The sequence below is a fragment of the Onthophagus taurus genome, chromosome 8 (genome assembly GCF_036711975.1).
Source record: "Onthophagus taurus isolate NC chromosome 8, IU_Otau_3.0, whole genome shotgun sequence".
NCBI lineage: Eukaryota > Metazoa > Arthropoda > Insecta > Coleoptera > Scarabaeidae > Onthophagus > Onthophagus taurus.
This window is the reverse complement of record NC_091973.1, coordinates 17,970,344-17,985,417: the sequence shown is the minus strand read 5'-3', so window position 1 is coordinate 17,985,417 and position 15,074 is coordinate 17,970,344. Positions and strand designations below refer to the sequence as shown.

At 33.5% G+C, this 15,074-nt stretch overlaps 1 protein-coding gene and 1 long non-coding RNA gene across 2 annotated transcripts; one reads left to right on the top strand and one right to left on the bottom strand.

The window, feature by feature from the left end:
- Nucleotides 1-5,390: 5,390 nt before the first annotated feature.
- LOC139431063 (uncharacterized) lies at nucleotides 5,391-9,159 on the top strand. The gene is made up of 4 exons (XM_071198632.1): nucleotides 5,391-5,442; nucleotides 5,516-5,546; nucleotides 7,996-8,916; nucleotides 8,995-9,159. Exon 3 carries the CDS (start codon nucleotides 8,010-8,012, stop codon nucleotides 8,880-8,882), a length of 873 nt encoding a protein of 290 aa, XP_071054733.1. The 5' UTR covers nucleotides 5,391-5,442; nucleotides 5,516-5,546; nucleotides 7,996-8,009; the 3' UTR covers nucleotides 8,883-8,916; nucleotides 8,995-9,159.
- Nucleotides 9,160-11,089: 1,930 nt separating this feature from the next.
- LOC139431065 (uncharacterized) lies at nucleotides 11,090-14,779 on the bottom strand. The gene is made up of 2 exons (XR_011641372.1): nucleotides 12,198-14,779; nucleotides 11,090-12,131 (listed from the first exon to the last, which is right to left on the bottom strand). It is a non-coding gene; the product is annotated as an uncharacterized lncRNA (long non-coding RNA).
- Nucleotides 14,780-15,074: the final 295 nt, after the last annotated feature.

Genomic DNA, 15,074 nt, shown 5'->3' with positions numbered 1-15,074 from the left:
TTCGGAGTACCCAGACTATGTGGGATCACATTGCGCACCAATGTGATTTACGAATTCATATAGATGTCTGAATGGGCTACACGTTGCCAGTTTTCCGTAATCGCTAAGTCAATCTTAAAAACACTTCTAGAGAAAAATGTCTTTCTTTGTCGTAATTGCATTGCACATTTTTGCCATGCAGTTGCATCGTATTCGAAACATTGAAAATAAATCATCATACGCTCTATCATACGCTTCTGCGTTAGTAAATGACATGTTTACAGTTACCATGGTTATGTGATTTGTTTTTCTCGATGAGGTAACTGGATCCGATTGATGGCACTCGAGTTTTTAACATTTTCTTCTATAACTCGAGAACGGGTGGCGATATCGAGATGCGGTTTTCACTAAAATTTAGCAAATTTTAAGGTGACTAAGGGTCTGTGAAGTAAATAGTATCGTTCCATTTAACTTTTCTTCAAAAATCACAAAAATATGTAATCGCTGCAGATAACGTCCTCTAGCTCATTTGTTTTAAAGCAGACGGTCTTACTGAAAATATCTTTAAAAAGAGCATAAAATGCTCTTTCAAACAACACCGAAAATATTCAAATCGGTTGAATGGCCTAGGAGATATTAAAATGTAAACATATGAAAACGCATTGGCCTCCCCCTCCCTTATTATGACAGATATGAGAAATATCGCAAAACAAAAGCGATGCGGTATTATCCAAGCTATTAAATGATGTTGTCAATGTTATAGCTCATCGTTTAAGTTTCTGAGATAGCGGGAACTTTATGTTTCTCAATGGCAGTTACGCCCCCTAGCGGTCGAATACGAACTCCAAAATAATTTCTAGCTATTTCTCTTGGTCACTTTGCTTATAAGGATTTTTTTCCCAAACCTCTAGGCCTTACCGTTCTAGAGATACAGCCGCTCCGTACGCTTAACGGGACACCCTGTATAGATACAACAAGCCAACACTCAAAGACCAATCAACAGGGGATGTAAATGCTTTTCAAAGTCTGGTTAAGGAAGGACTTTATTTCATGTTCAAACATTATAAAATAATCGTAACCGACGTGCCTCCACCAGCACCATTACCGTGGGCCAAATGTTCAGCATTCACCCACATAACACAAAACTGCGAAGAAACAACAATCTGCGGTAAATGCAAGGAAAAACATAGTGCAGACAAATGCACCACAAGTTTACTTACTCATACTTACTCTATGTATATTCTACGGGATGGTGAACACGGCCAGCATTAACTCCTTTGTGATTTATTCCACTAATACTGTAAAAAAAGGAGCACGTTACAAGTATATGGTAGATTTAAGCCGTCGCCTTGCTGAGCCATGGATGAGAAATAGACTATCAACTACTACATTGCGTCGAAACTCTTATTCTCAATGTTGAAAAAGATGTGGCACCTGTAATTCCTCAAGAGAAAAAGAGAAAAACGTGCTATTTTTGCCCTAGTCAAAAACGACGGATAACAACGACGTACTGTGTACAGTGTGGACATCCAATGTGGTAAGCACCGAGAAAATATATGCCAAGAATGTAGTGGCAACGTTTAAAGACAATGATAATATTTAAAGACAATGGTAGTACTTTTGAAAGAACTTACAAGAAGAAGAGAAGTTTGGAGTAGAAAATATACAGGGTGTCCCACGTAACTGGTTCGTTAGAATTCTTTTAGGTTCCAGTATTCGTACAGTTTTGAAATTTTGGTAGTATGGGTTGTTCAGCCGAAACTTTCGATCTAAAATATTTTCAAGATGGCTGCCACTTCCGGTTTACCGGAAGTAGACCATAACTTCGTTATTTTAAATGAAATGCTATAGTTTTTATTACACCTTTTAATTGTACGTAAAAAAATATGTTGACTTTCTTAAAAGTTATTGGTACCTAGCGTTTTTCGTTGTCGAGTTACTTTGATTTTAAGGTTTTTTGCCAAATTTCACCATGCTCTTTAAAACCCTATATCCCAGCCAACGTTCATTCAAAAAAGCTCTAAATTGGCACTCATAAATGAAGCTATTAAAACAAAAAGATAATGACGAAAACTAGATTTGAATAAAAATATAAATTTGTTATTAAATTGAATTTGGAAATGCAATAAAATACGTTAAATTATTTATTTTGTTGTCTTTATCACTGGTGACCGGAAATATGCCATTTCTTTTGGTCTCGATATATCCAGAACTAAGAAATTCTTTATTAATTTTTTGAAATTTTTCCTTGTGATGGGCGTTAGGTTTGTTAGGCATCTCTCATTAAGTGTTCGACACGTCCTGTTCAAAAGTTTATTACATTCGCCATCAATAGAAAATAAATTTCAACTATCGGCGTTGGAATAATTTACCATGATGTTCAATGATTTACACCCGTCGTCAAATGTAACTAATGGCAACAATAATACAAACATGGACCAAAAACTGTCAAAATTCCATAGCTTTCTAATAAAAAATCTTGCATTTCGTGCATGTTTTAATAAATTTCGCAATATGAGGCAAACTACAATAAATAGGTATGAGAATGTTTATAGATAATTTGTAGAGAAGGCTAAAAAAATATGCGGCGTTCCATTTAAAATTTTCGACTTTCTCGCCATTGAATATGGAAAAACCGTATTTCAATTTTTGACCAGCGTGTATAAGATACTCCGATACAACAAATCTATTTGACAACATCTGAAGAGTAATTGTGCCAAAGTAGATCTTTTGTGAATGAACTTTGGCTGAGATATGGAGTTTTAAAGAGCATGTTGAAATTTACCAAAAAAGTTTAAAACCAAAATAACTCGAAAACGAAAAACGCTAGGTACCAATAACTTTTATCAAAGTCAACCTATTTTTTTACGTGCAATTAAACTGTATAATAAAAACTATAGCATTCCATCTAAAATAACGAAGTTATGGTCTACTTCCGGTAGACAGGAAGTGGCGGCCATCTTGAAAATATTTTAGATCGAAAGTTCGGAATGAACAACCCATGCTACCAAAATTTCAAATCTCTACGAATAGTGAAACTTGAAAAAGTTCTATCGAACCAGTTACGTGAGACACCCTGTATACGCTAATAATTTTCATACTCCTACAGAAAACGTTTTTTATCCTTACTCTATTTAAATAACACAAAAGTTTGTGTAGTTATATAAATATTTATTAATAATGAGATAAAAAGTAACTGGCAAAGAAATGGTTGACTATTACAAATTGTATTCTACATTATTAATTTAATTTCTTTTTTTTTTCCATGTATTGTTGGCAATAATGAAAATCCTGGAAAAAATGTTTTGAACACAACTATTGTTTACACCATGCACAAGTTATAACAGCTACATCTCCACAGATATCGCACTTAGGTTTTTCACTGGAAAAGCAAACTTCCACGGGATTTTCAAACTGTTCTGGTCTCACCTTTGTATATCCAGATGCAAATCACGCGTATTTAAAAACATTAATAAATCATGGGGTAGACAACTGGTTATGCGTTAGGGATTGCAATTTTAAAATATTATCTCGCTGATGCAAATTGACATCGTACTGGTAGAGAATAACTTGATCAGAAAATCTTCTAATGAAATTTTTCCATATTCTAAAACCAAATACATGCAGGGGTTGAATTTGACCTGTTGTCCCTGCAGGTATTACTTCACTAATAATTTCAGGGCAGTGGCCACTCCAACAATCTAGTAATAGTAATGATTTGGGTCCGGTGATTTGGGAAATAGACATTTTGTAGCCAATTTTTCATAAGAGCAGAAGTCAGTTAACCAGACTTTGATGCCAAGACGAATATGTTATCTGCTTTGAACATTGTACTATCTAACGTATAAAAAAATCATCGTGGTAAATTGCACCAATATCGACAAACAATATTCGCAAAAAAAAATTATTTTTGAGGTGGTTAGGGTAGTTATCCCCAGCCACCCCTAAATGTCGTATAGGGTTTATTTTACTGCGTAAACCTTAATTTAAATCTAATTAATGGTTTTCTTCAAAATATTGTTCAAAAGTGTAACAGTTTATCACATTATTCTTAAGAAAAGGGGTTATCTACCATACCCCGTAACTTTGCAGGGGATGGTCAGAGGCAAATAAGAAAAAACACGTCATTAATATTTTTAAACGTACTATAAGGATACATAATATCGCCAAAATCGACAGGGTAGTTTTTAAAATATTCAAAAAAACTAGGGGTAGTTTACCCCCTGAAGCCCTCAGATATATGTGTGATATATCAATGGAAAGCTTTGAAAATGAATATTAGTTTACATTTACCACATTTCGATAGCTATTTTCGTTTTCAGCCTATAAGCGAATATATATATTTCGCCCCGATTTCCAACCCTTATAACTCGCCCCAGGGGCTTTATTAGCACGTATAAAAAAATACGTAAACCTTATTTTTGGCCATACTATCGCCGTACCAAATTTCAACAAAATCGGTGAGGGACAGTTCTGATACTTCCCTTGTTAGAGTAGGTAATGTTGAATTGGTAAAACAATTTGAATTGTGCGTGCATGAAAATGGAAGTAATTTTGAATAGTTATTATAAGTGTTTTCGTTGTTCCAATTATTATTATGGTAAAAAATTTATTTGGTAACCTAACATGTGATTTTAATTTTGTTTTGTCTTCAAGGCTTAATAAGAGACGTACACTAATTTTTCGTTCTTTGTTTTATTTTGTATGTGGATTTAATTTACGGTAATAATTCAAGGTAGTTGACGATTTCGAATATCTAGATTAATGTTGTTGGAGAAATTAACTTAATAAACAATTTTTAAGATTTTACGTCATCGAAAAGAAAAAAAATCTCTATCAACGAAAGGGTACATTGCTATTTTAAAAAATTCAAGGGTCATTGGTTACTCATTTGTTTTCTGAAACAAAAACAATTGAATGCTCTCTTATTATGGCAAACTTATTATGGTTACTAAACTACGTAAGTATATTCAATTGGCTATTCTTTCTTAATTTGACCGGTATCCCCTCACTCAAATATACGCGCTCTCTTGTGTGACGTCACGCCGGTCTGAGATACGTGCCTATGATAATTCGAAATATTTAAAGAATATAGAAAAACAATTTAAGTATAAAAAATTAAAAAGTTTAAACATCAAAATGTTTATTTCAACAAAATTATAGTATTATTCATCTTTTTGTGATACGTATTACTCAGTTTTACTACTAAATTGATTCACGACCTGCATGACGTGTCGCGTCACTCCCTTCCATAACCAACAAGTAGTGGATTGGCCGAGTAGAAAAACATTGTGTTCTATGGTGTTCTACGTCGTGGACAAATATACTCTCCGCTCTCCATAAAATAATATATAAATAAAATCATAAAATATCCCCATAAAATCTCGCCATTTTATACTGTGATGTGATAAGAATACCAAGAATAGATCTAACTTTTACTCAATCCATCAATCTATAGTGATTGTGAGTACACTACTTAAAATCTTAGTCTAATTTAATCTATGAATTTTTATAGAAAATTTATCCTTACTTTCAGGGACATCTTCTAACTTTGCTGTTGTATAAAGGTAAGTTTTTATTTTATAAATTTCAACTTAATTTTAATATGATTTTACGGTCCTTTCATACTTATTTTGAAACTGCTTGGTAAGCAGTTAATAGAACTAAAACGAAACCTTTAACGTGCATGAACACGTTAATGCCAGGGTTGTCCCGACGGTGCCTATGATGTCAGAGGCGCCAATCCTCCAATTCTACAATAGATATGTTGCAATATATATATATTCCGAAAATGATATATTTACGCGTGTGAAGTTGGCCATAGATTTTAAACTGAGGAAAATGCGTGATCGGGGTATTTAATCGATCTAATTTCAACGGCATCGTATTCCTGGTGCCTCTTGCTTCACATTCGAAAAGAAAATTTCAGCACGACAGGTAAATAAACGTCCCGAGGTTTTCGTGCCATAGCTGGGATCGTCAAAACAGGTAAACATGCCTAAGTGTACAGGGTGTCCCAATTTCGATGTCCGCATAGGCTATCTCCGAAACTAAAAGAGATAGAAAAAAAGTAGCTTACATGTCATGATCTCGTTTTTCGAGAAAATGCTAATGCTGAAAACTCCGAACAGCTATCGTCTTTTGTTTTCGCCTTATCGGCAAAAACTGAAAATTTTGCGAAAACGACAATCGCGAATATCTCACTTATTATCAAAGATGGAGTATTATAAATAAAACATTATATAGGCAACTTTTTACGAAGAATTCAGTGACGTCGGTAGAATTTTTTTCCCATCTTTTATTTTCGAGATTTTCGACGTAACTTTATTTTTTTAAATGGAAACCATAGTTGGCTATGACCTAAAATAATTTGTTATTTTCTTCTGATAACAAATATATATAGTTTGTCGGGTATATTTCTTATAGTTATTGAATAATTAACAAAAATTCATTTTGTCCTATCTGAAACTAATGTATTTATTTAAAAGGTACAGCAGGTCAAAAAATTGCATAGTAGAAGGGTATTTTTCTTATTTGCGCATTTATCAGCCTCGCAATAGCATTAACCTTGCCGTGTGGCCGGTCGCTTTTGCCTACAATGGTCAGTGTTGGTTGCCTAACCTATTGGCATCACTCTTTTCCCCGGGAACTATGCGGAACGCTCAGTCCAGTTGATAACCATGTCATTGGTTCGGGCGTACTCTGCTTTGTGGAGGGCATTTATTGAATTATAGTACAACTTGGTAAATCTATCTTGGCCGGTGAAGGTGAAGAAAACCCGTACCCAAGAATAAATTTAGATATCACCATGAATTAAAAACCAATTTAAAACAAATTTTATGAAGATGTAATGTGCCATAAATAATTTCTTATTGTCCATATTCATCGTAGTTATGATTTTTTAAATATAGGGTGTAAATGTAACTACTGTTTTCCATATTCTATTGCAAAAACATTAAATTCCGTTTATAGTGTGGTAAATTTCCTACAACTTTTCTCTAAAGAAGAACTGTGTATCTCGGCTCCTTAATGTCATTTATCTACTTTGCCGCTTACGTGAGACTTACAGTGCTGTCAAATCTAAACGTTAGAGGGGAGGGTAAGGGTATGTGAATAGGTGTGATATCAGAATTGAGGATAAGAGACTGGGGGAATTAATATAGGATAAGAAAGGAAAGGTGTGATTGTCAAGGACCTCATTCAGTGCAACTCCTGTTATACAATCGTTAACTGCACTATTCCTCAACAGAAGAGAATTCCAGTTAATGATTGTGTAACTGGTTTCGCACTGATTGAGATCCTTGACAATCAATCCTTTTCCTCCCCTATCCTAATATTTTCGCTCATTTTTCTCCTCATTTTGATATCACTTCTCCTCACAATTTAATTCATTATTTTGGATTTAAATTTGTTTTCCTCCCCACTCCCGCCATTTCCGGGTTGTCCTCTTGCACATGCGCACCTCTCCTACGTGACAACTTAACCTATGTGTTTTAAAGTGGTTCCTATATGTTCTTCATGGCATTTTAAAAATGTACATACATTTCTGCTAGCAGCAACATTTTTTCATATTAAATTTCCTCTTATATAACTTTTATATTTAACGATGTAAGTATTTTCATAATGACTTATAGGAACTATTTGAATTTGTTAATTACATAACCTCAAAAATTATAATTTATTGTTTTGTACATCTTTAATGTTTTCGTTATTGCTTGTAAACCTCCGATGATGGTCCAATAGCGACCGAAACATGTCAGGTTGATTTAATATTTACAATAAAACCAGTTGTAAAACATTTCTTTTGGAATTTATTTATTCGTCACACTGGTTAAAATTATGGATCCACATAGGTATTTAACTAAACGTTAGACCCTTAGCATTTCATATTTTTGTGGTGTGAATTTATTTATTGTCGGCGTGTTTTTTACTAATTGTGGAATAACAAATATAATTCTTACTGATTTTATTCATTCTATATCACTCTGTAATTTTTAATTTTCCTCGTATTTACAGTATATAACAACATAATGATGTCTCATGTCATTGTTAGTGCTTGCAATCAAGAAGATAGTATGAAAAAATCGAATAACTTATTTTCGTCTTCTTTAAACAGAAATCAAAGCGAAAATTTTGATTCGCTTAAATTGAGCATATTATCTTATATTAGAGCTGTAAATAAAAAGAATGAATCTATGCCAAGTAGCAGATCACGCCAACATAAACAAGAATCTGATTTAAATACAATTGTAAGCAGAATATCGACAGAAGATAGTGTTCATTATATTAAACGTAAACGCAAATCTTTAGTATGTCAAGAAAAAGTTGTAGATAATTTTACTGAAAATGTCGACAAACCGAGTTTAGACTTTACTGATGATTTACCGCAAAAGAAACAACCAAGGATATCTACAGAATCGGAAAAGTATGTAGAAATAAAGAATCTAATGACATCTGCTGATATCAAAGCTATAGATGACCTTTTGGAGAGTTTAAAAACATATAGAAATATAGCTGAACTTGAAGATGTAGCTGATTCTGTAGAAGTGACGCAGGCATCATTGTCGACTTCAATCAATTACTCAACAGAAATGATCGAAAATATTACAAATGGGTGTATTGAACCGATCGTGATAATACCTCCACAGCAATGCAAAGCAAAACTTATGACACATCCTAATGTATATCAGAAACCAATTTCACCGGTTGTTACCGTACTACGTGAAAGTAAAGGAATTATCCGAAAAGTAATAAGTATACTAGAGCCGTTCACGATACAAATTCCACCGCAATGCAACGTACGAGTTACAATAAAACACAGCAAAAAATACAAAGACATTTTACCGGTTGTTAACATATACAGCCAATCTAAGCATATAAAAGTAATAAGCCTACCTCCCTAATTAAAACCAATTTATAATGAAGACGAGATAAAAGGTGAGTGTTTTAAATTCTTTGATGAGTTTTGGCCGAAACTAAGATTGCGATTTTAGTGATCAATTTTTTCTTTCACAGAACGTGTTTCAGCTAGCAATCTTCCAACTCGTATCGAGTCCTTAGTTAAGAAATATTACTGTTATATATATAACAATTATATATACATATATTCACTGTTATATATTTTGTTATATAAACAAAATAAGAAAGTATTTATGGAGCAATAAATCTTTATCAAACATGTTTTAAAATGTTCTTTATTTTATCCATTCGTTCCTCAGATACTATTTTTTATAAGTTATATTTCATATCTATAACAATCATATATTACCTTTTTTTTCCTTTACTAATCCCTTCCATTTTTTTTATCAGTTTTATTTTAGAGATGCAAAGTGAATTTTTTTTTGAGATTGTTCTTTTTCTTGTTTTTTTTTTTACTTGTTATAGTGACCGGTGACGATTTTCACAGCAAAACAGGATACTATTTTTCTTAGTTTTTCTTTTTAAAAGATAGCTGTCTGATATAATTTTTGATATTTCAAATTATTTAAATAATCGCTTATTTATTTCTTTTTATTTTTCAATTTCTTTAATTAATTTTAGTAAGATTTTATAACATTGTTTCATACATTTTACACAGTAATTTTATTAAATAAATTTATTTTGGATATATTTCGATCTTGTTAGTACCAGATGTGATGTTGAGTTCACATTTTTTATTGCTTCGGTATTTAAAGAAATCAGGATATCAGATTTGCTCTCTTTTAGTGAATTTTGTTGCAAAAATTTTCAACTTTGTGAAATTTAATTTTGGGATTTATTGTGGATATCCGCTGTTAGCGAGGTCATCACGAAGATATTCATTTTATTTATATTTCCTGTGCGAATATAAATTTATGGATTTATTACGAAGATAATTATTTTTAACGAATAAAACCTTTATTAACTCACTAAGGCCTCGACTATCAGAGGTAGGTTTGATATAATTTTCTTCAATTCCATATTTTCATTCACTTATTTTATTTCATCAAGCGTTTTCATGGGTGGTTACGTTAGGAACTTAGAAAGGAATATTAAAAGTACAAATAAGGTAGGAACGTGACCTACTATGAGCTAAACTTATTCCCCAAATTTCATTTTCCTGGCGTTTTTATCGCATTAATCGATTAATCGAAGTCGCTCATAGTTTATATCGCGTTTCCCATCGACTCAAAACCAAGGAGGGTCGTGTGCGCCCAATTATTGTGCGATTCAATAACAGGAATATTAAAAATCGCATTTATTCCAACGAAAGCATGTTGAAAGGTTCTGATGTGTTAATTAGAGAAGATCTTACGTTTAGGAAAACATTGCTTTTGTAAGAGGCGTCCAACCGACTTAGAGTACGAGCTGTTTGGACTAACAACTGTAAAATTTTCACTGAAAGGGGTAATCGTGTTGTTGAAATTAAAAGTTCAGATGACCTGCAGAACATGGTTGGGAGTGAAAATCGGACAGTGGACGGGAAATAAGCACGGTCAGGTAATTATTAATTTTGTTTTATTTGGAATATAATTCAGATTTAGTATTTTTTTTCTTTTTTTTTTGTTTTGTATTCTTTTTATTATTAGAATTTTGTGATCTCTGGATTTACTTGCTTTCTCATGAATGAGGATCTCTTTAGTGTGGCGCACTTGAACGTTCGCTCCTTGCTCCCCAAAACTGGAGATGTTGCTGAATTACTTCACTGTGAGAATTTTGATATTTTGTGTGTTTCTGACACTTGGTTATCGCCATCTATTGATGATGGCTTGGTGTCCATTGATGGTTATTGTTTGTATCGTAGAGATCATAGACTTACTACACTAGACCGCGCCTCCCTAGCAGCTGCTATAAGAGCGTGTGTTTCCAAGATATGTAGGCAACCCGTAGTCCAAGGAGGGGCAGAAAAGCGAATGTAGCATTCAAGGTAGTGCATATCTCCTTTAGTACAACTTGCGGTATTATTTAGAGCAAACCCCAAGCTTATATAGAAACAAACGGAAAACAATAAATGGAAATTTCGCAATTTTTAAGTCGTATTCGACTATTCAGTGTTGACCAAAAACTTTGTCTTTACAAATTTTACTTGTCTCGTATGTGATTTCGCTTATATCGGAATTTAGGTGGAACAGTGGTAATAGTAAAAACACAATTCATTTTGACAATTTATATTTATTGTTTTGTATACAAACTACTTAAAATAAGAAATATCAAAACTACAAAACAAAACGGATAAAAATTAAATTGAGAACCGCACTCAGAATTATTATAAAGTACTATGCTGTAGTACAATTTGGTAACCTACTGGTTTTTAAATAACGTTAGTTTGTTATATATTTGCCTTATCCTGACATTAATTTCATTCACATCTTCAATGCTTTCACATCTTCATGCTTCAATTTCAGTTTTCAATAAAAGCCTCTTGTAGGCACCTTCAAATTGTTTCGCTGTGGGATTGTTATTGACTCCACCTCTTGATCTGATAGCCGGAAAAAAAGATCTCGATGTGATCTTGGCTTACTTTGTACGTTAGGAAGTAGTCCATGAGGTTTTGTTTGACCAAATCTTCGAATAAGTTTTGTACGCTTAGCAACACTTGTACTTAAAATTTGTACAGCCAATCTGACTTTCATAATTTTCCATCGGAAATGTATGTGCCTTTTTGTCAATTTGTTAGCAGCATGTAGGCCTTCAGTCTGTTGCAAAGTAACAAGCTTATTAAAGAAATCCCATTTAATTTTCCGCCCTTCTTCGTCTAAAAATATACACCAATCGGCAAGAGTATTTCTGACAAGTTTCAGCATGTGACAAGGGTATATGGACACGTTCATTGTTCACAGGATGTCGAAACCAGGGTCGTGCATCAGGTTATCTTAAATTTGCTCCCAATTTTGATGCAACAGCAAAATTTGTTGTAGTTCCGTCAAATGTCATAGAGTTTTCTGCCCCTCCATGCTGTTTGGGTTGCATATCATCTTGACAACAGCTTGCACTCACCACGCGTAGTCTAGAGGAGTAAGTCTATGGTAGAGATAGAGTGGGCCGTGGAGGTGGTGTTGCGATCTATGCAAGAAATGTTTTTGCTTCTAAGACTATTGCTTTTGAAATGCGCGATTCATGCGAACAGGTTTGGATAGAGGTACGAATTGGTTCTGTGAAATGTGTTGTCGGTTGTATTTATAGGCCTCCTGCAACTAATAATACAACTTTTATTGATGATTTGGAGTTCCAATTGACTGAACTTAGGTTATACTACTTACGATATAGCATGATTTTTTGTTTGGGTGATTTTAATATAAATTTATTGATTCCTGATCATAGAGATACTGTTAATTTGTTGTCTGTTATACAAGGTATGAATATGTTACAAATTATTAATGAACCTGCGTGTGTGTCTGAAACAGCTGTAAGTTTGTTGGGTGTGGTTGTTGTATCCGATGAGGTGAATGTGAGGAAAGGCGGGTGCTTCATTTGGAAATATCTGACCACGACTTGGTCTTTTGTAAGTGTACTATTCAAAAACATAGTCATAAGGCGATGTGGTTCACTTTTCGTGATTTCTCTTCTTTTAACTACACCGATTTTATTAGTGCGCTGGAAAGCATTCCTTTCGACAATATCTTCCATATAATTTTTTAATACATATAGGTATCCTTCTTTTATTCGATGTGTTTGCACCCGTGAAAACTGTAAAGGCTAGAAAACAGAGAATGCCATGGTTGACTGACACTATTAAACTGCTACAACAACTTAGAGATAAGGCTAAATTTAGATATAAATGTACTAAATTGGACGCTCACTGACAATACTATAAGCAGTTGAGGAACTATACTACTCTCGCGATTCATAATGAAAAGAAGGCTTTAAAAACACTGATATTCCGTCTCATTTAAGAGATGCCAATTTAACAAATCAATTTTTCATTAATGGTGTCCCGGTCAGTGGTGATAACTTAGCTGACACTATTAAATTTTATTCGTCTACTTCACTAAATGGGAGTAACTCTCCATTTGAGTTGCGAGTTGTTGAGCAGAAGACGGTCAGGGATTTGATTATTTGCCATTAAGAGTGGGGCTTATGGTTATGATCGGGGATCTGTTTCTATATTGAAACTGGTGGTTCCTCAACTGCTACCTCATATTACTCATATTATAAATAGCTGCATTGCTAGTGCTTATTTTCCTAAGTTGTGGAGGTCTGCGATTGTACTGCCTTTAGCTAAGGTGACCTCGCCTACTGAGTTTAAAGATCTGCGCCCTCTTAGTATACTACCAACGTTGAGTAAAGTCTTAGAAAAAATTTTTAATAAACAGCTTAGAGAATTTTTAAATGAATATAACATTCTGCCTGATAGACAGTCGGGCTTTATGCATGGTCGCAGTTGTGCCACTACTTAATTAAATGTTACTGATGATATAATAAGGACTATGGATGATAATAAATTCACTATATTAGTGCTTTTGGACTTTAGTAAGGCTTTTGACACTGTCAACCATTCTATTTTGTTAGCTATATTGTGCAATAGAGGTTGTAGTAATGATTTTTTAGGTTTCATGCAATCTTATCTTCTGAATTGGCGACAGTTGGTGCGAGTGGGAGGCGAGGTCACTGAGGTTTCAGGCTTTATAAATACAACTAGAGGTGTACCGCAGGACTCCATTTTAGGACCTTTATTATTTTGCATATACACTGCTTTTATGTCTAAATGTGTTAAAAATTGTCAGATACAAATGTATGCGGATCACACACAAGTATATTTGCATTTTGCCCGAGAAGAATTGTTTGCTGCTATGGCAAAGGTTAATGAGGACTTAAGTAGTTTGAATACATTTTTGGTTGCTGATTCTTTAAAGTTAAATCCTTCAAAAGGTGTTGTGTTATTATTTGGTAATGAGAAGAAGGTTGAACAGCTATGTCAAAATATTGACATTAATGATATTAATAATCTTTCAATCCTTTTGTTAATGGAGCTAAAAATCTTGGGCTATTGATGGACAATTCCTTCAGATATCGCTCTTATATATCTAAAATAATTGGTCTGGCCTTCTGTAACTTGAAGGTTTTATATACTTTTAGAGCTGTTCTCAGTATTGCTATGAAGAAAATGCTTTGTCAGTGTTTGGTTTTGTTACTGTTTAACTACTGTGCGCCGGTATATGGGCCCTGTGTTTTTGCTTTTATCGCGAATAGGATCCAACGAGTGCAGAACGCTTGCATTAGATTTATTTACGACATTCGTAAATAAGATAGAGTCTCCTATCGTTTAGTAGACCTAAATTGGTTAAATATGCGTGGTCGTTATTTGCTTTCATCTCTCTGTTTCTTTCACCGATTGCTGAGTACCGGTAAACCGCAATATTTGCTGAGGAAGATTAGATTTCGTGGTAATTGCTCCACTGGCTCACTCACCACTTTTTTTGAAAGATCTTTTACTTATAATATTTATTCGCTTTATGGTTCCGTTCCGGAGAGTTTACGGGGTTTAAGTGCAGCAGCGTTCAGGCGCGATATATTTCGGAATTTGTTTGAGGAGCAGTCTTAATGATGATGAGCGTTTTGTAATTTTAAGCACATGCGTAAATTCTTGAATATTATATTATGTTTTTTTTTTCTTTCTGTTTTTTTCCTTTACATTTTTAGGCTTGTAATTAATATATTTAGCATTCCTGTGGTCAAGGCAAATTTTTAAAACAAAGAGTGGTTGTACCACTCACCTGAACTATCCCTTGTTCACCTACATGATTGTGTTAATATTTAGAATTTATTATTCCTTTTTTTTTTAATTATTTTATTGTTATTATTGATTGTTTTCCTTCTTTTTATTACTAATGGGTGAATAAAAGTATTATTATATCAGAAAGTACCCTTAAAATTCACTTAAGAATTGCCTCCTGAAGTTTGGGAACGTCATTCAGATACATCCTGCCTGTATATTTATCCTTATAATAAAACAAATATTTGTACAAATTCACAATGTCTTAGATTGACGCTCAAAAACCTATCACAAAATATTTTTCTCAATCAGAAATTATTAACGTGAGAGCTACAAATTTGTATATGATCTGAATTGAATATTAAAGGCTTTGAAATCAGCAGAAACTTTCAGTTTTTTCACTTTTACTTTTTTTTGGAAAAAA

Coding starts and splice junctions, on each gene's coding strand:
- LOC139431063 (XM_071198632.1), top strand. CDS start 8,010: ATGATGTCTCATGTCATTGTTAGTGCTTGCAATCAAGAAGATAGTATG.